We start from the raw sequence: 24,320 nt of genomic DNA on the forward strand, positions 1-24,320 counted from the left end.
CATAAATATCTCATTTCAAATCATAACCAATGTTATTTATTTTTTTTCAATAGGCATAGCCAATATCACTTTATGACATAATCAACCCAATATTGAGGCAAGTTACATACCTAAGGACCTTGAATTTTGTTAGCTTCCATAAAGAGGTAAGGAACACTGAAATATATGTTTGTATTGAAATGATAAGAGTTTTGAATTCTTACCCTTATTTAATACAAAGCAAACTACATTTACTGAAGTCGCATTGTTGTTCTTGCAAGTGAATTGTTTTCCTTCAATTGAGTTGTTGTTTCATGTTATAATTCTTAGGAAGAACTCTGAGCATGTTTCGTGATAATTCACCAGTTAGAACTTTAAGGCATTTGCATACGGATGGGAGATGATAAATAGATAGTATCTTGGTGAACTAAATCAAGCTTAGTATCTCAAGGGGATACCAACTACCTTAGCTATGTTGGTGGTGAGATCAATGAATACATATTTGTTTAAAAAAAATAAATTTTTTTTGGGTTTATGAATATATATATATATATGATTAATTTTATTTTTTCTTAACAAATCCAATATCCAAACATAATGTTAATCAGCATCTTCTTTCTGACTTTGCTTGCTAATTAATAGTAGGTGACTTCAAAGTCATTTCTAAAAAGTAATTATTAAATTGAAACATTTCAGTCAGGTTTTTTTTTTTTTTTTTTATAAATGTTGAGATCAGTGCACTAACACTAATCATTCCACTATAATGCTTATTCTTATGCTTTCACAAAAAATATATTAAAAATAGAATTATTCCATTATTATAGAATTATTATCACTTAAAATTCTCTATTCCATTAGACTCTATTTTATTTCATAAAGTTATTTTATTTTATTAGAATATTTTTGTTTGATCGGCAAAAATAATAACTTCATTAATGAAAAAAAAAAGTACCTATTTTATTAGAATTATTATTTATCATTATAAATATCATAAATAGACTAAAGAACAACAATTTTATTGCATAATAAATTAACAAAAATATTAGAGACCCAAAATTTTGATAAAATTTTTGACATATCTAACATAACTCATAAATTAAACACTATATAAGTGAAAATAACACCACTTTTTTAAAATTCCAATGATGAGGTGTAAAATTTAAGATTAATTACACATACAGCCTTTCACTTATTATTGAAATCACTTAACACTCTCAATTGTAAATTTTCATAGTTAAATTTCTAAACAATAAAATTGTAAAACTTTCATTATCTAGAAAGAATATTTATACGGTTTTTTTTTTTATTTATAATTAAGAAGTTGTAATATACTAATATAATTTTAAATTTAAAAACAATAAACTGATACATTTGATGATAATTACAAAATTAAACCCAAAATTTTCTGAAAAAGAGCTCAAAGTAAAGTTCGTTCATTCGTACACCTAGTGGGTAGGGGTGACACTATGGGCATGAAAGTGAAGTAGTGAATGAGATCTATATATATGATATTTAGGGAAACGACGCGTGCTTCTCTTTAAAGCCTTCGAACCACTAGCCCCTTCTTCCCCTCCGTTACAAAACCACCTCTCTCTCTCTCTCTCTCTCTCTCTCTCTCTCTATATATATATATATATATGTATGTATGTATGTATGTATGTATCTGTTCTATGTCGATCTCGGTTTGGAACCCCTTGGTGAATCGATCGGTTGAAACTATACCTTCAACCGGAGCGAAAACCAGAAGCTGATTCTCGAACGGTCATCCGCTTTCCTCCCACAGGTAATGATCTTATCGCGATGCAATCATTTCGATTCTCTGTTCATAATTTTTTTTTTTAAAAAAAATCGAAGCTTTTTCAGAATTTCTCTATGATGTTCTTGATCTTATCTGATTCGAAATTATTCATCTTTCTGATTAAATTCGACAGAAATTGCCTTGTTTTTCTTTGAATCCTTCGTCGAATCTCACTCTCTCGCGATTGGAATCATCATCTGTTCACGTGATTGAATCCACAGATATATACGTGATCCGATCCGATCCGATCCGATTCGGTTCTCAATCGTACCGAATTGGCTGTGTTGATGGCGTCTACTCTGATTTCGAATCCTGTAACGAACTCCGACCAATCACGGGACTCGTCCAAGAGGAGAAAGAAGAAGAAAGCAGTAGCCACCAGAGATCAATCTCAGAATCCTAACGGCGGTCACAGCTCCACCGAATGGAAGTCCGAAGCCCAACAACAAGTCTACTCGTCGAAGCTTCTCCAGGCTCTTCGCCAAGTCCGGCACAACTCTTCTCCTTCGGCTCCGCGGCGGGGCCGAGCCGTGCGCGAAGCCGCTGACAGAGTTCTGGCTGTGACTGCCAAGGGGAGGACCAGGTGGAGTCGCGCCATTCTCACCAACCGGCTTAAGCTGAAGTTCATGAAAAACAAGAGGCAGAGAGTGACGGTTACCGGCCACAACCGGTCGAAGAAACCGAGAGTGAGTATTTTGCGGTTGAAGACGAAGAATTTACCGGCTGTCCAGCGGAAGGCTCGTGTTCTCGGGCGGTTAGTTCCCGGTTGCCGGAAAGAAGCGTTACCAGTGATTCTAGAAGAAGCAACGGATTACATCGCGGCTCTTGAGATGCAGGTTAGAGCCATGAGTGCCCTGGCTGAGCTGCTGTCCTTCTCCGGCTCTAGCTCCTTGCCTCTAAGTCAGCTCGGCTCAATTCGTCCTCCGCCGAGCTGATTACATTGTTGCTTCTGTTTTCTACTAGCTTTTTTTTCTTTCTATTTGTTTTCATTTTTATTACTATTATTATTAACTCTCTCTCTCTCTCTCTCTCAAGTGTTTCTCTGTTAATTACTATCCTTTTATTTTATTTTATTTTTTAATATTTCTTTTGTTTTTCAAATGGTAATTTCGTCTCCCATAAGAGATAACCGCCATTTCGAAATAATGTTGGGGGCGGATGCAATGCAACCAATTTATCATACCATAAATCTTCTCCTTCGTTTCTTCTCAATCTATCTCTTCCTCAGTCCTGTTAATTTTTGTATAAAAATATTTTTTCCTGAATTGCATTTAGAACTTTTTTTTTTTTAAATAAAAGAAAAAGAAAAATAGATTTTAAAAACAATTCGTGAAGGACAAAGTGTTTATAAACCTGGAGAAAATGAAAATTTGACAATTTTAAAATAATTATTTTTTACATAAATTTTATTATTAACCAATAAATGAGTAAACGTTTGGCATTCGGAAAACAAATTTGTTAAAGCTAAGTGTGGCAAGTCTAGAATAAGTCAAAAAGTTAAAAAATTACTCAAAAAGTTAAAAAGTTAACACTATGTATTAAAAGTCAACAATTACGGTTGCACAATTCTCAATTTTAATTTTTTTTTACAAATTAATTTTTATAATTTTTTATTACATATTTTTTCATAAAAAGTTAAAAAATTAACCCAAATATTTATATTTTATTTTTTAATTTTTTAATTTAAAAAGATTAAAAATACACTTATTTAGAACATTTCAAATAATTCTTAAATTTCGAAACTTGCACAAGTCTCCAGGGAGTCGCCTAATCTACCCCCAGAAGGCCTAATCGTATTACCTAATCGTATTACCATTACGTTGCTGTTGAGGGATAAATGAAACAGCTGTTATGCTACGCATCATAAAATAAATATCTTAAAAAAATTTATAAAATTAATTTAAAAGTAATTATATAACATATAATAAAATATTATAAATATTATAAATTAATTTAAGAATAGAGAATTTTCATGATATTTCTTCCCTGGCATTATTGATGAAACAGTATGGAAGCTTTGTATCATTGTCTGGGATTCAAGATTCCTATTTGTGGTGTGGTAGATCTTGATGGATTGGGAGTAAAACCATTGTTTTGTATCTACTATTGGTGCTATCAATATTGGATAATGTTTGGTATCAAGAAAAAATATATTATTAAATATTTTATAAAAATTTTATTGTGTAATTTAAAGATAAAAAATTAAAATTTTCATAATATTTTTTTTCATGATATATACTATAGTCAATATTGCAGTGAATGAAATTATTTACTAAATTCACACCTTTTAATATTTTATTTTTTAAATTCGATTAGTTTTGATTTTTTTTGTTTGTTAAATTCATATGAGTTTTTGAAATTCATTTTCATTAAATTTAAAATCCACGTTTTTAAAACAAAATTAATACATTTTAAAATAACTAAGTTTGATAAAATAAAATAAAATAGAAATGGATGTACAATTTTTGTTTGTTGATGTTAACGGGTTGTCTAAGGTTTCGCCCAACAAGTCATATAGGTAGTTTTTTTTTTTTTTTTTTTGTCTCACACACATTAGTAATTATTAGACTTGAGCCCCGTTTGGAAAGAGTTAAATTGGATTTTTTTTGGCTATTTAGTCACAAAAGACAAAATAGGCTATTTTAGTTACAAAAATAAAACATCACATTCAATGCATAATCATTGCACTCTTCTCTCACAAAAAAAAATCAAAAAGTCAAAAAGTCTATTCCAAACCAAACTTTTTAGCCCAGGTTAAAATAACTAAAAAACTAAAAAATCAACTCACTTTTCAAACCAATCCTTAAACCCACAAGAATAATCTTTAGGAGTGAGGAATGTAATTTTCACATTATCCACTCATAGAGATTCAGAGATGCACTCTCTTGAAGAGAAGACTCATAGCATTGTTTGGCAAGTTGGTTTGTGGCTAAAATAGTTATAAAATATAAAATAAGTTATTTTAGCCACAACAAATAAAACATCACATTCAACCCATAATCATTACACTCTTCTCTCACAAAAAAAGTTAAAAAAATCAAAAAATCAAAAAACTCTTCCTAAACCAAGTTTTTTAATCCAGCCTAAAATAATCAAAAAAATTAAAAAGTCAAAAAGCTAACCCACTACCCAAACGGAGGCTCAAGCTTTTTGACACTAGGCTAATCCTAGTGCTTAATAGATTAATTACTTGGTGAGGATAATGTCTAATTGAGACGCAAAAAGTGTCAAATTTGTCATCTTTAGTGCCATTTTGGGAACATGGTAAAAAGCCACGTTTTTGGACGCCAAAAAAGCCAAAAAAACCATTTGGCAAGTGCAAAAAACGCAGCCCTAAAATTACAAATTAGGGCCTATGAAAAATAAATAAAAAAATAACTCTCTTATGTTGGGTAAGGGTATTTTGGTCATTTTAGTTTGATTTGACACCATAAATAAATATTAAACTAAAAAGCAAAAAGCCAGCTTTTTACCAACTTCCCAAATCATTTCCAAAAAAGCCAAAAAACTTGATAAAAAATCAAAAGCTAACTTTTTACCAACTTCTCAAAATAACCCTTAGATGTCCTGGGAACTTGCAGGGGTTGATGAGGATAAGAACAGGGCAATGAGGACCAAACCAACCAAATATTACTGCTATTCCATCTCTTGTAAGTGTGACACAGCTTTTGGTTTTTTGAGTGTGTATTAAATCTGTTGGTACTATTATTGGGACTATTCAATACCAGTTTGAGCATATTAGAAAAAGAATGAAAACAATGAAAGTGACACTTCTTCTGTTATAAAAGCATATATGTGAATATATCAGAATATGTGGTGGTCTTCTAACAGGGTTCTAACAGGGGTCTTGTGGTAGATTTTAATTTTGTACGACTAACTAAAGTGGGTAGGAATCTTGCTCATCATAATAATAAATTGATAGATATTAAATACACGTTACGTGGTGTTTTGAAAAGTTGGTAAAAAATTAAATTTTAATTTTTTTTGAATTTTTTGTGTTAAAAACCGGCTTTTTGTGATTTTTTTATGATTTTTTGTGTAAAAAAATTAAAAAGCTAACTTTTTTATCTTCTTCCTAAATTGCCCCTACTTAAGGCACACAAAAAAAAAATTAAAAAAAAATTAGGGTTGGTTTGGGAAAATTACTTTTAGTCTAATTTTTTGGTTTTTTGATTAATTTGTCCACCTAAATTAGTTTCGTTTGGAAAAAACTTATTGACTTTTTTGTGAGAAAAAAATGAAATGATTATAACTTGAATATGATATTTTATTTTATTGACTTATTTAACTTATTTTATATTTTTGTGTTTTTTTAGTCTCAACTCAAAACCAACCTACTTACCAAACGATAACTTAATGACTTGGACCGAAAGGTCTAGGGTATGTTTGGTTTGGGTTTGAGTTTGAGAGATGTGTTTTAGAGATAAAAAGTACGAAAAATTGTTTGATTTGGTTTTTTTCAAAAGATGTTTTTGAAAATTATTTTGAGAGAGAGTTTTGAAAAAAGTGATTGATTTGATGTGTGTGAGAGAGAGATTTGTTTGGAAAACTTGTTTGGTTTACAAGTTTTGAGAAATTTTTTTAGAAAAATTTGTTTGGTTTGATTACTTTTAAAAACTTATTTGTAGAGAAAATTTCTCAAAAATTTTTCAAAAATACAAACCAAACGAACCCCTAGTTTGTATAGTTGTGGACTCATTTTAGGTTTGAATTATCTAAATTGTTTAATTTATAAAATTTGTTAGGTAGACATTTTATGTAATAATATTAAGCTAATTAGTATTTGCACGATTGATTTATATTTGTAAAAATAAAAATAGAATTGATAATGTAATTGTCTATGTCTGATTATTTTTTTAAAAAAAATAATTTAAATCATAAAAATAAAGCATAACAGATTCGCAAGTTACAACCATGTAAATTTGGAACTTTACTTGAATTTGGAGACAAGCTTCGTAGAAAAGTAATTGTGAGGGAAGTGTTACACATCAAGGATTCGCATGGATTGGGTGTCCCCCACGTCATAAATGTATGTATGTATGTATGTATGTATGTATGGCATGTCAGCTTATTTATTTATTTATTTTTTTTTTGACTATTTTTGTCATAAAATAACAAAATAAGTTTTTTTTTGACAAAACATCACATTCAAATGATAATCATTTTATTTTTTTCTTACAAAAGTTAAAAAAGTTAAAAAATATATCTCAAACAAGACTTTTTAACCTCAAATTAAAATAATTAAAAATTAAAAAACCAACAAACATCTCAAACGAACGCTATATATGTTGCTTAAGTAGTCAGTCACCCCCTCCCAAAAAAAAAAAAAAAAGGTTTTAATGATTAGGAAAAAAAAGTTTTAATGACTAAGATCATGTTTGGAAACAGATTTTTTTAATAATTTTTTAATTAAAATATGATATAAAAAAATTAGTATATTTGAAAAGACTTTTTAATTTTTTATAAAAGATATTCAATAAGTAAAAAAAAATTAACTTTTGATATAAATTATTAATTTTAAAAATTTTTAACAATTTTTTAAATAAAATCACCACTTGCACTAACGCCTTGTTTGGAGTGCCTTAAAAAAAATCAAACAGTTAAAAAGTCATTATCATATTTAAGTCACATCACCTCTCTATCACATCATTTCAAATTCAATCTATATTTCATAAAAAATTAAAAAACATACTTATTTAAATCATTTCAAACCACCGTTAATACTAGGCTCCAAATGGGGGCAGCGTGTGAGATCTATGCACCCAAGTAATAGTCGTGGCTCAGCTTCACCCCTTCATTTAGGCAAAAATGATTGGCACCCCCAGTTTTTCAAACCCCCAGTGACCCCCAGTGTTTTCTTATTGACTGAAATTTTATTTATTTATTTTTTTTTTCCTATCTACCAATCACAGAGCCCCATGTGGAGTAGGGGGGTGCTGGGGGTCATCCCACTGGGAGTCCCAGCACGGTTGTTCATTTAGGCCAAAATGCTCCTATAGCCTATAGGGTACCCTCCAAAAACACGACCCCCGTCTCTTCTCTATTATCTCTTATCTCTCTCTTGTGACTCACTCATTCCTTAGATTTTGTTTGAATTTGCAGTTTGAAGTTAAAAAAAATAATAATAGTAAAATTAAAGAAATATAACATGAGAAAAGTGGTTAATTTTTCCCATAAAATAAATAGTAGAGAGATTACAAATTTTAAAGATAAGACGCTCTCTTATCAATCGTGATATTTAAATTTTGAGTTTTAACAATATGAGTGTAATTTCTCTTTTATTATTATATTTTAGGGAATATAAAAATATTAGAGTAGTTGGGTAATTATTTTTGAAATTGAAAATCCAAATTCAACAAATTTATGTTTCACTCACTCACCAGTTTTGTTATAATTACAAATTAATTTATTAATTTTTTTTATAATTACTAGAATCTACATAGGTCCCGTTTGACAGAGCTGTAGGAAAGTGATTATAACTTATAACCTAACAACTTATAGCTTGTAGCTATGAACATACGTTAAGTTTTGACTTATAAATTAAGGTCCTCCTCCCCCACTCAAAGAATAAGTTAATTTTTTACTTACAAAAAGTTATAAGCTGTATTGTTAAGCTGAATCAAACACATTGAAATAACTTAAATTAAGTTGAAAACTGAAATAAGATAGAAATAAGTCCTACCAAACAAGGCCATACACACAGGTAAATTCTACAAACATATCATTATTTGGTTAAATAATTAATAATTAGTATGCATCTCTGCCATTTTTCTCAGACATTTATACTAACAAAAAAATTACTGATCTTGGAGCAAATTCACAAGGTGCACTAAGTATGTTTTGTTAGTTAACTCATTATTATTGGATTAACTTTTGAAAGACAACTAAGTAGTGTTTTGGAAAGTTGATAAAAAATTGATTTTTTAACTTTTGATGATTTTTTTTGACAAAAAACTAAATTGTTTTGGATAAAAACATTAACTTTTTTGATTAAAATAATTAAAAAATTAAAAAACTGACCTTTACCATTATTTTCAAAAGACCCTTATATAGGTGATAGAATGTGAATAACCTGAAAACAATGATCAAAACCACCAAACAATATCACACGTGAGGGTTTTGTTCCTTGACACGTGTGATCTCTATTTATCGAGAGCCACCTGTCATCTCAAGCGGCGGATCCATGTGTTTTTCATTAGGAATATAGAAATTAAAGAGTTCAGATCTTCGGCCGCTCTTTCCAGCGGCACTCCCAGCAGCACTACAAAACGACGCCGTTTTGTATATATATATATATATATATTTTTTTTTTTTTCCTTTCTTTTCTTCTTATTCACCTTTCCCCTTTCCATTTTTGAACCCTAGACAGAGGACACGAAGGAGACACGAAGAAGAGGAGAAGAGCTGGACGATCTGGAAGAGTGAGGCCGTTTTGTATATATATATATATTTTTCCTTTCTTTTCTTCTTATTCACCTTTCCCCTTTCCATTTTTGAACCCTAGACAGAGGACACGAAAGAGAGGAGAAGAGTTGGACGATCTGGAAGAGTGAGGCGACGATACAGGACGACACGAAGGAGAGGAGAAGATCTGGACGATCTGGAAGAACGAGGTTCGTTTCTCTCCCTTTCCATTCTTTTCGATTTTTCCCTTTCGATTTTCCATAGATTTTCCATAGATTTTTTTGCCCATACTCTTTTTGGTTGATGAACATAGATTCGGACAATGGTTGATGAACATAGATTCCATAGATTCTGTTCTTAAATATGTTCAAATAAAACAGAGTTTGAGAAATAGGACAATGGTTGATGAACAGAGTTTGAGAAAGAACAAGGTTCGTTTCTCTCCCTTTCCATTCTTTTCGATTTTTCCCTTTCGATTTTCCATAGATTTTCCATAGATTTTTTGCCCATACTCTTTTTGGTTGATGAACATAGATTCGGACAATGGTTGATGAACATAGATTCCATAGATTCTGTTCTTAAATATGTTCAAATAAAACAGAGTTTGAGAAATAGGACAATGGTTGATGAACAGAGTTTGAGAAATAGGACAATGTTTCATAGATTCCATTCGGACAATGGTTGATGAACAGAGTTTGAGAAACAGAATTCCATGCTCATATTTCTTAACATATTTAAGAACAGGATTACAAATATTTTTATTTGAACAGGGTGAACAAATTCTTATTTCTCAGAACATATTTCAGTTGAACATAGATTTCTTTCTATTACAGAATAGATAACTAGAAAATAAAGTAGTATGATAATCATTTTTCATCTGCATCTGTCACTGTAATTGAGTAAACTGCAAATGAATTTGACCCAAGTTTGTCAAAGTATGCTCCTATAACCTGTAGACATTACAAATGCACCACATTGTTCTAAATTCTCAAATTCAAGTAGTTTTTAAATTTTTAATAAATTTATGTTATTCTCAAAGTCACCTAACCCAAACCTGGTAGTCCTATCCTACAATAGTGGAAAAAACCAAAGCATTGTTGCATTCACATTGGTAGGATATCACATATTGAAGAAAATGATGCGATTTGTAACATACAATAGTAAACAAGTACATTGAAGTGAATCACATTATAATTACATAGGAGCCATTTTCCAAACTACCATTCAAGATGGTCTCATATATGGAAGTCTATCGTCATTAAAGAAGTCACCGAATACGGCTCACTCTTATATGTCCATTCCCAATATGGCTATCATTTTGCCACATAGAACTATGTATTTTTTATTGATTACTTTTTTTAAAAAATAATATACAAGTTCACTTTTTAAATCAAATGATATTTAAATGAGATTATTGATTAATAATTAGACAAGACATGAGAGAAAGAGTTGCTTTAAATATTCTAATAGATTGTTACATCATTAAGTTTATAATGAATCTAATTTTTAGACTATAATAACACTAATTTTATTTTATTTTATTTTTTTCACACAACAACAACAAAAGATTAGTCAAAATATCATGAAATAAAAAAAAAACTTTATCGACGTGAAGAACTTACACTTGATATGGGGCCAAAAATATATATATTTATTTATTTATTTTGTTTGATAATTGGATATTTAATTAGGTATAATCCCAACTAATCCTCACTCATTTAAAGCATTCCCTTCATGCGAGTCGAGCAAATTTTGGGCTATACTAGTAGACATGGCCCCTAGTAGATTGATACTAATTTTATTTTTTTGCAAAAGGGAAGATTCAATTCAAATATGCCATCTTTGGCAATATTATGTATGCTCACCAAACAAAACAATCAGTCCATTTATACCATTCAAGTGTTTATCAAAGGTATTAAATTAAATAACTCCTGAAAATTCTGAAGTAAACATATATAGCTCATTTCAAAAATCCAATATTTTTATTTTGAAAAAAAAAAATTTTGATGATTAATAATTAAGGGAAGAAAAATGAAAGACCTGAGAAGCAACTTTAGATTGGTTAAAAAGGCCTTTACGTCCCCAATCTCCGACCACCAAAAAGCTAAGGGAGCCATCGGTTTTCAAGGGGTGATGGAAACGCGGGAGTGCAGCCTCAGAGAAATGACAACACAACCATAAACTAGCCGCGAACGAAAGAAACAAAAGCATAGGTTTATTAAGCAGAGCAGCCATGATTTTCTATTCTTGAGAAAGACAGAGAGGTATGTTGAAAATGTTAGAATATGAAAGTATCAAAATTTAAATACCAAGGTTTGTGTTTATATATGTGTGTAGAAGAATGCCAGTTTAAGGATTTAGATTACAAACTGAGATATCACAAGTTCACAATCATTCAACAATATGTTTGACATACATAACTTCTTTCTTTTTTTAATTTATAAATATGTTTGGCATACATAACTTCAACAATATGTTTGGATCTTGAAGTTATCTTGAAGTTATTAATGCAAGTATAGATCCATTTGTCAAGTGCACTTATTGATTAAATGAAATGTGCAATTAATTAGATCTGATAGATATAATTTATGCTTGGATGCATGCATACATATGCAAATGTAAATATAGCAAATTTACCCTAACTTGAGGGAAGTGTCAGAGCTTCCTGTTTAGGGCAACGTAAGAGTTTTTTTTTTTAAAAAAAAAAAAAAAGAAGCAAAAACCAAAAGATTGAAAAGTAGGTGTATGTAGGAATGATATGATTGAAGTTGAATGTGTATATAACTTTACTATGAATTGTGTGCATAATTTTGCAGATGTCAAGTTCAACTGTTAACGGAGGTACCTCAGATCAGTTGACGTTCAACAACAGAAATTGCCCTAAATGTCATAAGAAAGCAACTATTCAAATTTCGGAGACGGAACAAAACAGAAACAAATTATTTTATTGTTGTAAAAATTGCGGCGATTTTATGGGATGGTACTTGCCTACAAATTCACAAGGTAGACGTGAAGGAGTAGTGCAAATGGAAAATATGTCAACTGTCACCGAACAACAACTTCGACTTATGAATGAACAACTTCGATTTCAAAGCGAAGAACTGCAATTTATGAGGGCGAAGATGCTTAAGTTGGAAACAGACATAAATCAAAATTCGAGTCGTATTTATGGGTTGTGTATCTTGCTTGTAATTGTGATCGTGTTAGTTATAAAAATGTAATATTTTTGTAATCTTTGCGACCCATGGCAGCTAGTGGCAGGTTGTATGGTTATGTGGTTAGGTAAACTATATCTTTGTATGGTTAACTGGACTTGTTAATTTTGTATGGTTATATGGTTATGTAATGGCACTTGGTTATTTTGTTCATTTTGTCCAGCAGAGCTGTGTAATCTGTGTAATTAGTTTGTATGGTTATGTTGTGCACTTTGTATGGTTATGATTATGTTCAACCTGTCCATTACAGGGTGTAATGAAAATAGGGAATAAGTGTATTTTCTCCATTACAGGGTGTAATCAAAACAGGAAATAAAATCAAACCTGTCCATTACATTACAGGGTGTAATCAAAACAGTAAATAACTGGAAATAAGTTCAACCTGTCCATTACATTACAGGGTGTAATCAAAACAGGAAATTTTAAAATTCAAATTGACATAGAAACATTGATTTTAGTTTTTAATGATGTCATCCAAACTAAAGCATTATACATCTCCATTCTTATTTTGAATATCCCAATTGTAAGAATTGGTATCATATGGCATGCAAAGTTTAAAGCTGTGCACTTTCATAACATGCATAAAATGCTTTCAAATTACTCTTGAACAAAACACCCATTTTTTTTTTAAGAATGTAAACTAAACAATTCTAGAAATTACATTTTTAAACAAATGTGAAAAATGGCGTTTGAAGAATTATAATGGAAACCATAACATGAAGATTACCACAATTAAGTGGACAGTCCAACCAGTACAAAAAATTAAATGGAAAAACAAAGTAAACTATGAATCAAACAAAGGATTCTGACCGTATTAATGAAGAATTTATCATGTGAAGTAAAAAAACATCATCGTTCTTGGGTGTAATAAAAAATGTACGCAAACATTCAAATCCCACCAAACATGAATACATTAATACTAAACTCTCACCCCTTCTTGGGTGTAATAAAAAATGTCCATAAAAAAATTCAAATCCCACTAAACATTACAAATACATAAAAAATATATCCATAAAAATTATACAAATCCCACAAAACATTACAAATACATACAAAATATATCCATAAAAATTATACAAATCCCACAAAACATTACAAATACATACAAAAAATTGTCCATCAAAAATATCCAAATCCCACCGAACATAAAAAAAAATACACCCAAATCCACAAATATAATAACATCATCGTTCAGTGCAAGCCTTCCAGGGATGTCCATCCACACGACTGTCAGCAGGACTATGTGAGGCTTGTGACAGTTGGACTGCAGTACTATCTTGAAGCAATTTCTGAAACGATGTCGGAGTGGGATACAGTAAAGGCATTGAATCAGGCGGCATTGACTGAGGCGTGTTATTTCCCTGAAATAGTGATACATGTATTAAACTTTTTTTAGAATCTATACTACATTTTCAATGTAAAGTATGTAACCAATTACAGCTCACATCATATGTAGGATACATGACATGATGTACACTTGTACGACCCATGGCAAATGAAGGTTGAGATTGGGATTGAGGTCGAGAAATATAGGTTGCACGACCATCACCCTAAAGTAAACCAACGTAAAAAAATAAAGTATGAAATGAAAAATAGTAATAATGTGTTTTCATTTTACAAAACATACAATATGAAATATTACCTCGGCATAATTAGTATGACACATGGCAAAAGAAAGTTGAGATTGGGATTCGCGACCATGACCCTAAAGTAAACCAACACAAATAAAAGAAGAATGTCCATCAAAAAAAATAAAAATGTATTTTAATTTTAAAAAACATACAATATGAAATATTACCTGAACGTAATTACTACGACCCATGGCAAAAGGGGGTCAAGATTGACCTTGTGGAGTGTAAACACCCTAAAGTAAACCAACATAAAGCAAAGAATAAGACAAAGTTCATAATTCCGTATGAGGTTCAATTTCCCTAACGTCTATGCATGTCAAAGGTAAACACCCTAAATTACATATTACCTGTATCGAATGATTAGCCATGTCGGAAGAAGGTTGAGATTGACCTTGATAAGTAGAAAAAGAACCATCCTACATGCATCACAAAAGACCAAAAATAATCAATATAACGCTACTAGTTGCAAGAATAATCAATCCATCAAATTAATACAAGGTTGCACACAAAAGTAAAAATTACCTGACTAGAAATATTACCCATGGCAATAGGAGGTCGAGATTGACCTTGTGGAGTGTAAACACCCTAATGTAAACCAACATAAAGCAAAGAATAAGACAAAGTTCGTAATTCCGTATGAGGTTCAATTTCCCTAACGTCTATGCATGTCAAAGGTAAACACCCTAAATTAAATATTACCTGTATCGAATGATTACCCATGTCGAAAGAAGGTTGAGATTGACCTTGATAAGTAGAAAAAGAACCATCCTACGTGCATCACAAAAGACCAAAAATAATCAATATAACGCTACTAGTTGCAAGAATAATCAATCCATTAAATTAATACAAGGTTGCACACAATAGTAAAAATTACCTAACTAGAAATATTACCCATGGCAACAGGAGGCTCATATTGACCTTCAAGAGTACAAAAACTATCACCTTGCAAACAACCAAATTATTTAATAAATTATTTTCGTAACACACATAACACAAAATTGATAACACATAACAATCAGACATAACTTCAATTAATTACCTGCTTAGATTGCATTCTTTTCTTCTTCGCAATATATTTTTCCATCCCGCCCTTGATCCTCCTTCTTCCCTTAGTAGTTGCTTGTCTTTTCTTCAGTCCCTTGGCTTGGATTGGACAATCTACTTCATCACTCTGTGGGCATGTGTTAGCTGAGGAATTTCTGAATTCAGTGATCTCCACTTGACCAAAAGTGTGCACACTTAATTTGTCTTCAACCATGACACTCAATTCTTCACCTTTTGCAAGTGACAAATGATAAGTTTCACTTTCGGCGGCTCTACTTGCTATAGCTCTAAACATATTCATCAATGACCTATATCGGTCGCTTTGATGCAGTTTGACATCAGCCTTCACATCATACCCACGCCTATCTTTCACAGTTTCAGCCCTTGCTTTTTTAGTCCATCGTTTGAGTATGTATTGTGCAGGAAGGTCCTTTGCATTGATTATCTCTCTAAGCACCTTTAAACAATGTTGACACACTATGCCCTTCACTTCAAACTTCTTGCAACTACAACTCAAAAAACCATCTCTATCCATTGTCACATTCTTATCTTTTTTTCCATCTACATCCGTTTGAATTGTGAATATGGTACTCTCACCATCATGAATAGTGCCTACAATGGACGCTTCAATGGACTGCACGTACTCATTTTGGAATTCCTCAAAAATTGTTTTGGTGTAAATATCTGCCATTTGCTTTAACATCACAGTTGGAATGGCAACCCTTGGCAATTTTTGACACAAATTATACTCGGCTTCCAATTCTTTATACCTTTTGTCATAGAGCACCCTCTCAAAATGCTTGAAAAATTCCATCAAGTTATGATCACAATTGAGATAATCCTTCAAAAATGCATTGAATGATTCACTTAGTTGAGTAGTACTCATTCCAGCTGCCCAAGAATTCATAATATATGGCCATCCCCATTTCTCCTTCACACCAAAATTTTGCGCCAACCAATGATTGTTGTGTGCATCATACCTATGAAGCATTTGGTCCCATTGTATTTTGAATTCTTCTTCATCATCAATTTGATGCATAAATTTTGAAAAGACACCCTTTACCCCAACATCTTGAAAGAGGGAACTCACATGCTTCACAGCATTTTGCATCAAATGCCATGTACAAAGTCGATGGTTTGTACTAGGCATGACAATGGGAATGGCCTTAGCCATCGTAGCATCTTGATCGGTGAAAATAGTTTTTGGAGCTTTGTTTGACATTGCCTCCAAAAAAATCTGAAACAACCATGTGAATGATTCGGCAGTCTCATCATACATCAACGCTGCACCGAATACAACAGTTTCTCGATGATGATTAAATCCAACAAAGGTTTCAAAAGGTCTATGTTCATTATTTAATTTGTAAGTAGTGTCAAAGGTTACTACATCACCAAATTGAGCATAGTCCATTATCATTTGTGCATCCGCCCAAAATATGTTACTTATTTGCTCTTCACAATCTAATTGGACTACATAATAAAAGGATGGATTTTCTAAACTTTTCTTACGAAAGTATTGCAACACACTACCCGCTTCTCCATATTTCAAATCTTTTTGTCTCTTCGATCTCAAGTAATTTTTTTGGTCTAATTTGGTGAAGCCAAGTGATGCTCTTCCACCAGATTCCCTACCAAATAGCTCATAAGCAGACCTAAGAGGAATTCCTGATTCTGCAGCCAATTCTACTTCAATTGCTTGGGTGGTAGATATTTTTCTTTGGGATGGCAACATATGAATGCACTCTTGAGGCACAAGATCATGATTATGATGTTCAACAAAATCAAAGGCAACATATTTTCCTAAATTTCTATCTAACTTGATACTAAATCGAGCACGACAACCACACCTCACCTCTTGTCTCGGAAATTTTACTAGTGGATCTCGCTTGTCAATACCCCGAGTTCCCTCTTTGTAACATACAAAAGTCCGTGAAGTTATTTCCTTAGTATGTTTGTTCTTGTGTGCATATAGCTTCTTAATACTAAAGCCCACCTTTCCGCCATAGGTATTATAAAAATCATATGCAGCTTGTTCAGAGTCAAATGAAATGCCCAATTTTGGCTTCCAACCACAATTAGCCAACTCATTAACAACATTATTTTCTTCGATTACCTGCAATTCGATTTATAGGTTATGGGGAGTGGTTTATTAAGGTAGTTTTATTTTATAATTTTGTAAATCTCTCTGAAATGATGGACCAGATCATAGTTATAAATGATATCTTTTATATATAACTATCATAGTTATAAATGATATTGAAAAATCAATCATAGTTACTAATCACTCTTCTTTATAATTACTAATTTTTGAATTCACAAAATCCTTAATTATATATAAATCCTTAATTATATATAAAAATTAATATAGAGAAATGTATAGAGAAAAATTAATTATTTTATAATTTTGTAAATCTCTTTGAAATGATGGACCAGATCATAGTTATAAATGATATCTTTTATATATAACTATCATAGTTATAAATGATATTGAAAAATCAATCATAGTTACTAATCACTCTTCTTTATAATTACTAATTTCTGAATTCACAAAATCCTTAATTATATATAAATCCTTAATTATATATAAAAATTAATATAGAGAAATGTATAGAGAAAAATTAATATATACATTGGTATATTTGTATATTTGTAATGTCTGCAAATCAAAGCACTGGTAATGTGAAAAATTAATATATACACTGGTATATTTGTATATTTGTAATGTCTGCAAATCAAAGTAAGTATAAAAGATATCATTTATAACATATACTTATTTCAATAAAAGATACAAATATACCAGTGATATCTTTTATACTTATTTTGTATCTTTTATACACTGGTATATTTGTATATATACACTGGTATAATATATACTTATTTCAATCTCTTTCAATCTCTTTGTAATGTCTGAAAAATTAGATTTGATACGACTGAAATAGAGAAATTAGTCTGAAAAATTAATATTTGTAATGTCTGAAAAATTAAATTGTATATAGCACTGGTATATTTGTAATGAAAAATTAGATTTGACACGACTGAAATAGAGAAATTAGTCTGAAAAATTAATATTTGTAATGTCTGAAAAATTAGTCTGAAAAATTAAATTGTATATAGCACTGGTATATTTGTAATGTCTGCAAATACATACAGACTGAAATAGAGAAATAGACTGAAATAGAAAAATAGACCGAAGATCTGAACTCATGTATACCTCGTCACAGCCAAACAAAATACATACAAATACAGAGATTGAAATATAGACTGAAATATCATTGAAATATAGAGACTGACATATTTGTAATACCATTGAAATATAGAGACCGAAGATCTGAAATATCATTGAAATATCATTGAAATATATAGACTGAAATATAAAGACTGAAATATAGAGACTCATGTATACCTCCGCCATCGTCGCGTCACAGCTGGACTCGCGTCCCTCCGCCATCGTCGCGTCACAGCCAGACTCACGTCCCTCCGCCAACCTCTCTCCATTACCGTCGCCTCCGTCCACCATCGTTCTCTCCGTTCTCCAGCGCCTCTCTTCTCTCTCTCTCTCTCTCTCTATCCAGCTGCGTGGTTTGTTAGGGCAAAACAGAGGAGATGGGGACGAAGATGAAGTCAAAATGATCAGGCAGGAAATTCGAATTTTTCGGAACCAAAAAAAAAAAAAAACCAACTAAACAAAACGACGTCGTTTTTTCACTACAAAACGACGTCGTTTTGTAGTGCTGCTGGAAAGAGCGGCCGAAGATCTGAACTCGAAATTAAATCCTCACTCCAAATATTTAATTTAAAATAATGATAATAATAATAACAACGTGTGCGCACACACCTAATATATTATTTCTAAATTTGATGATAAAATTTATTTTTAAATTTTTTTATTAAATTTATATATATTTTATATTTAATTTTATAATTGATTTATTATTATTATTTTTAATTGAATTTGAAGAACAACAGTACTTGTAACTTTGTAAGGTCAGATACACTATTCATATAGAGAGTAGGGTCATGTTATTATACATATTCTTTTTGAAGTGTGTATTATAAAAAAATTATAACATTTATAGTATTTATAATTAAATTATTTTATATTATAATTAAAAAAATAATGAGTCATAATTAAATATCATATAAGATGTAATTAAAAATATTTTCAACCTTAATCAAAATAATAAATATGAAAAATAATTGAAAGTTCTAATTGAACACTCCTAATTCAGTTCTAATGATGTGAAATGAATCTCACTAATTGAAAGTTCTAATTGAACACTCCTAATTCACTTCTAATGATGTGAAATGAATCTCACTCTTTACTCATTATTCTTCCTCTCCCTATTCTCTCACTTTTATCTCATTAAAGATTAAAATAAAAATAATATATTAAAAAATATAACACCACTAATCAACTAAATAACACAAATATCAAAAATGTGATGCAGATGTATTTTAAAACGGTGGTGTTATATGGACCAATTAGTGTACTAACTAGTGTACCAACACTAGTTATGACATTATTATTGACCCTACTCATTAATTACATTATAAATTTTAAAAATCTCTTAACTTATGTCACAACATTAATTGATATACTAGTTAATATACTAAATTGATACATATAACATTATTCATTTTAAAATATTTATATTCATATTTATAATTTTATGTCTAAGTATTTTGTATGGTTTCACGTGCCAAAAAACACACAAACACCAGAACACACACACATATAACCCATGTGCCCTATTTATTAAAGCCCATCACTCCCCATTTGACATTTGTGTCTCAAATCATCTCCACTTCTCTTTTATTTACTCATTTATTTATTATTATTATAAAATATTCGAAACAATTTACACATATTTTTATAATTTTGAAATTTTAAAATTAATAATTGGATAAACTTTTAATGACCTAATATTTGATCTTATTAGAATTCAACCCTACTATCTTTTAGGTAATAAACCTTTTGTTTGCCTCTCTTCCTATTAAGCCAAACCACTTGGAATTAAATCATCCCCACTTCTCTCCCCTTGCAACAGGACGTTTGTGATTGTTCTTACTCAACTTTATTTAAATTTAATTTATTTATTTTATCTCAATTAAATCTTAATTAAGTTGACTTGAAATATAATTTACTTTTCCTAGTAGATATAATAACTGAGTTAAGTCAAGGAAAAGACTGTTTTATAAAACTTATTGAAGGTACAAATTAAGCTTATGTTTTGCCTATCTATATATGTTAATGATTTGAACATTTTACTCATAAAAATATTTTGAAAAATATTTTATGGTTAAATTTATTTTAAATGTAAATTTTATTATACAAAAAGTCAATCTAAATTACACATTACTTTTTTAAAATAATTTTTTTGAATTTCCATTTTTTTTTTGTATTTTTATTTAGAGAGAGAAAGGATAATCTCGTTTGGTGTAGCTGTTAAAACAGCTTATAGATTATAGCTTAACAAATTATAAATTATGACTTTAATCAGAAGTTGTTAATCTGTTTGGTATAACTGTTGGATTATAGATTTAAGTTGATGAGTAGTGTTTGTTAAATAAGTTGTGAAATAGTTTTTTCAATTAATTTTTATTTTTTGTTTTTCTATATTTCTCATAAAAAATAATAATAATAATCTATAGTCCATTTGGATCTTTTTCTATTTTTTAAAAAATAAAAAATAAAAAAAATCTAAGAGTATAATCATAAATTAACATGTCCACAGCAGAAACTGATAATCAGAAATAAGGGGTGAACAGCTTCTCAGAATCAACTTTTTTGAGTTAAAATAAGCTGTTAGAATCAGAAACTGTTTGAAATAAGTTTAACCAAACAGTCCAAAATAATTTTTTTAAAGTTAAAAGTCATAAGTTAACTTTGAAAAACTGAAACAAACACCCCCAATATATGTGTCGGCTGAGAGGACGGGGATTGATGGGCAAACGTCTAGGGGGTGTTAAGTGGATGTCAAAGTGACAGAACAATTTAACTGTTTTAAGATAGCTACTTTTCTTTATTAAAAAATTTTTTTTTTTTTTTTTTTCTTTTGATGGTGCTTGAATTATTGATTTGGAAAAATATTTGTAAAGTGAAAAGAAAAAATTAATGAAATATAAGTTAAATGTTTTTTACATATTTTTTTTAAATAATTTTTTATTTAAATTCTTAAGCCATTTCAATTTTCAACCCTAACATATTCCAACCAGAGAGAGAAAATCCATCTAAAAAGAACCTCTAAACAACAGGCTGAGATATTTGTTAATAAAATGTATTATGTGAATTGAATTCATTCTAAGTGAGATGGTGATGTGTTAATAACACTTTGGGGGATGATGTATCACACTTAATATTTAATGCTAGCAAACAAAAAACTATGAAGATAGGGAAATGGAGGACAAATGCATGAATAGAATCTTTATATATCCTTTGCAAATTTCATTTTCAATCACTTCTTTTATAAGTGGCAATGAATATCAAAAAAAATCTTCAATAAAACACTATAGTGCCCTGAGAGGATAATTTTTGTGAAAATTGGGCCGAGTTAGGAGATGGTCATTATGACCCATAGTACGAAGGGTTGGGTAAAAATGCCGTAAAATTACTCCGGCCCAGGAGAGGTAAAAAATTACTCCGGCCCAGGAGAAATGTAAAGTTACTCCGGTCCGGAAGTGACTTGGAGTTAGGCCGGTCTTAGAGTTAGTCCGGTCATGGCGTATTGTGGTTGGAACGGTCAGAACCTTGCTACTCGGTAGCTCGGTCTAAACACACCATGGTTTGTACATGAGAGCATCGAGATAAGGAGAAGTAAAAGGAAGAACCGAACTAAGGATAGTTTGGCCTATTCTGCGGCTCAGCATAGCCATGATTACTTCGGTCATGTTGGAGTTCGGCCATGGTAAAAACTATCTCACTTAATTTAAGCAGTGAGGGGGGTGTTAAAGGATAAGCATTATCTTTCAGGAGTATGAATCCTAGGAGGACTCTGCATAGAGGAGTAGAAGTCCTACTAGGATTATGCCACACGAAACCTATAAAAGCTCACAAACATCACCACAGGAGGAGGTAACACACAATTTTGCTTTCTGAATACACAGAGCTTTGTCTATTTGTCAAGCTTGCTGACTTAGGCATCGGAGAGGTTTCCGGCACACACCCACCGGCTAGCTCACGTTTGTGTTTTCAGGTGATAAAGCGACGACGTACGGAGGAAAGTAGACTTGGTCAACAAGATTATACGAAAAGGTTTATTTCTTTCCCGTACATGCCCAATTATGTTAACATAACGAAGGATTGATTTTGACCTTGATTGAGAAATTCTTATTACATGCCCCAAAAAAATCTTAGTATTTTAGACAAAATTACACGTACACTCATTGTAATTTGTTTATTATATCAATTTGATTTATATAGTTCTGATTGTATCAATTTTAGTCATTAATTTTGTATACTGTGCCAATTTGACCTAATTGATAAGGTACATTAAGAAATTTGATAAAAATCAAGAGCAAAATACGTAGTGTATTCAAAAGTGAAAGAAACATTAACTAAATTGATATAATGTAAAAAATTTAAGGGTAAAATTGACACAATTATAATTATAAAATTAAATTGACATAAGAAATAAATACAAAAATTATGAGTTAGTGTTAGTCCTAACATAATGGTAAAATAAAAATGTTCGAGACCTTAAAAAATTAGGAAAATTTTTATACAATACTAAGTAGGAGATTAATTATTATTTTTATAATGAAATTAATATTGTAATTATTATTATTATTATTATTGTTAGGTTTTATTATTGGCAATCCCATTTGACAAGGATTTCTTTAAGAAATTGGATTTCTTCCAAAACTAGGATTACTTTTGGATTTTCTATAAATAGTTGGTTTTCTCCCAAAACTATTTAATTCCTCCAGATCTTCTTTTTGGTTCTTAAGGTTTATATCTGGGGATATTTTGCTAGTTTTCTTTGATGTTTTTTTGAGTATTCAACTCATGGATTAAAGAAAGTACATCAAAGGTTTTGTTTGTTATACACAAGAGAGAGAGAGTTGTTCTTCGGTGGATTCTGAAGAATTCGAGCCTGAAGCTTCGATGGATTTTGGAGTGGCTCATCGTAAAGATAATTCCGAGGTGAAGACAGGGTTAGAAGAGGCACATAGAGGTTGGTTCAATTAGGCGTGGATTCGCTAGGTAATTGAGAGTATACTGGTATAATTTCTTTAAATCTTCTTAGTGGATTGTTTTGTGGCTGTTGCCTGTGGTTTTTTAATCACAGTTGGATGTGTCCAATTGTGGTTTTTCCACGTTAAAATCGTTGTGCTGATTTGTCTTGATTGTTTGATTGGGATTGTTATATACTGCTTAAAATTGTTACATAATCACAAATCAATATCTAGGGGATTTCTAGATTTTTCAATTGGTATCAGAGCAGGTTGCTCTATTTTTTTTAAAAAAAATTCTTTTAGAACGAGATCTTGTTTGATTTGTGATAATGGATACAATTCGTGAAGGAAATTCTATGGTTCGACCACCCCTACTTGACGGATCCAATTATTCTTTTTGGAAAGCTCGGATGAGATCTTTTTTAAAATCTATTAATGAAAAAGTTTGGCAATCCGTCATGAATGGGTGGACTGAACCAACAATTACCGTTGATGGAGTTATAATTCCTAAACCAATTGATAAGTGGGACACAATTGATTACCAAAATAGTAGCTGGAATAGTAAAGCTATCAATTCTCTCTTTTGCGCTGTCACACCTGAAGAGTTTAGTCGAATTTGTAATTGTGAAGTCGCAAAAGAGGCTTGGGATATCTTACAAACTATTCATGAGGGCACTCCTTCTGTTAAACGCTCAAAACTTCAAAGGCTCACGTCTAGTTTCGAAAACCTTTCAATGAAAGATAGTGAGACCTTTGATGAATTTTATGCGAAGTTGAGTGATATTGTAAATTCCAGCTTCAATTTAGGTGAAAAAATACCAGAATCCAAAGTTGTGGGAAAAATTTTGAGATCATTGCCCAATCAGTTCCAACCAAAAGTTACGGCTATTGAGGAGGCTCAAGATGTTGACAACCTCAAGCTAGATCAGTTTGTTAGAAATCTCCAAACTTATGAGGCACATAGGAATTTCAAAAAGAAACAAAAAGATATTGCGTTTAGTAGTGCTCATAGAATTGGAGAGGATTCTGATGAGGATTGTGAGATAGATTCCAAAATTACATCTGCTTTTGTTA

At 30.9% G+C, this 24,320-nt stretch overlaps 2 protein-coding genes and 1 long non-coding RNA gene across 4 annotated transcripts; 2 read left to right on the forward strand and 1 right to left on the reverse strand.

The window, feature by feature from the left end:
* The first annotated feature begins 1,338 nt into the window (after positions 1-1,338).
* LOC114313058 (basic helix-loop-helix (bHLH) DNA-binding superfamily protein) lies at positions 1,339-2,989 on the forward strand. 2 transcript variants are annotated; one of them, XR_014331590.1, is made up of 2 exons: positions 1,339-1,762; positions 1,911-2,989. XR_014331590.1 is itself a non-coding variant. In XM_028259389.2 (2 exons), exon 2 carries the CDS (start codon positions 2,065-2,067, stop codon positions 2,710-2,712), a length of 648 nt encoding a protein of 215 aa, XP_028115190.2. In that variant the 5' UTR covers positions 1,622-1,762; positions 1,999-2,064; the 3' UTR covers positions 2,713-2,989. The 2 variants fall into 2 exon arrangements, 1 of the variants encoding a protein (XP_028115190.2); XM_028259389.2 differs by having other exon boundaries at positions 1,622-1,762; positions 1,999-2,989.
* A 6,001-nt stretch (positions 2,990-8,990) lies between these two features.
* LOC145792205 (uncharacterized) lies at positions 8,991-12,549 on the forward strand. Its single transcript, XR_014331591.1, has 2 exons — positions 8,991-9,390; positions 11,998-12,549. It is a non-coding gene; the product is annotated as an uncharacterized LOC145792205 (long non-coding RNA).
* A 1,681-nt stretch (positions 12,550-14,230) lies between these two features.
* On the reverse strand, positions 14,231-18,588 carry LOC114313031 (protein FAR1-RELATED SEQUENCE 5). The gene is made up of 6 exons (XM_082876920.1): positions 18,475-18,588; positions 15,067-17,184; positions 14,727-14,795; positions 14,550-14,612; positions 14,375-14,443; positions 14,231-14,260 (listed from the first exon to the last, which is right to left on the reverse strand). Exons 1-6 carry the CDS (start codon positions 18,586-18,588, stop codon positions 14,231-14,233), a joined length of 2,463 nt encoding a protein of 820 aa, XP_082733046.1.
* Positions 18,589-24,320: the final 5,732 nt, after the last annotated feature.

This window comes from Camellia sinensis, chromosome 6 (genome assembly GCF_055761805.1).
Source record: "Camellia sinensis isolate YWXY chromosome 6, ASM5576180v1, whole genome shotgun sequence".
NCBI lineage: Eukaryota > Viridiplantae > Streptophyta > Magnoliopsida > Ericales > Theaceae > Camellia > Camellia sinensis.

Excerpts from the sequence above, each read along its gene's own strand:
- LOC114313058 (XM_028259389.2), top strand. The coding sequence starts at position 2,065 with ATGGCGTCTACTCTGATTTCGAATCCTGTAACGAACTCCGACCAATCA.
- LOC114313031 (XM_082876920.1), bottom strand. The coding sequence starts at position 18,588 with ATGGTGGACGGAGGCGACGGTAATGGAGAGAGGTTGGCGGAGGGACGT. Across the intron at positions 14,796-15,066 it reads AAAGAATGCAATCTAAGCAG|GATGGTTCTTTTTCTACTTA; the intron begins GTAATTAATTGA and ends TGATGCACGTAG. Across the intron at positions 14,261-14,374 it reads TGGCTAATCATTCGATACAG|GGTGTTTACACTCCACAAGG; the intron begins GTAATATGTAAT and ends GGTTTACTTTAG.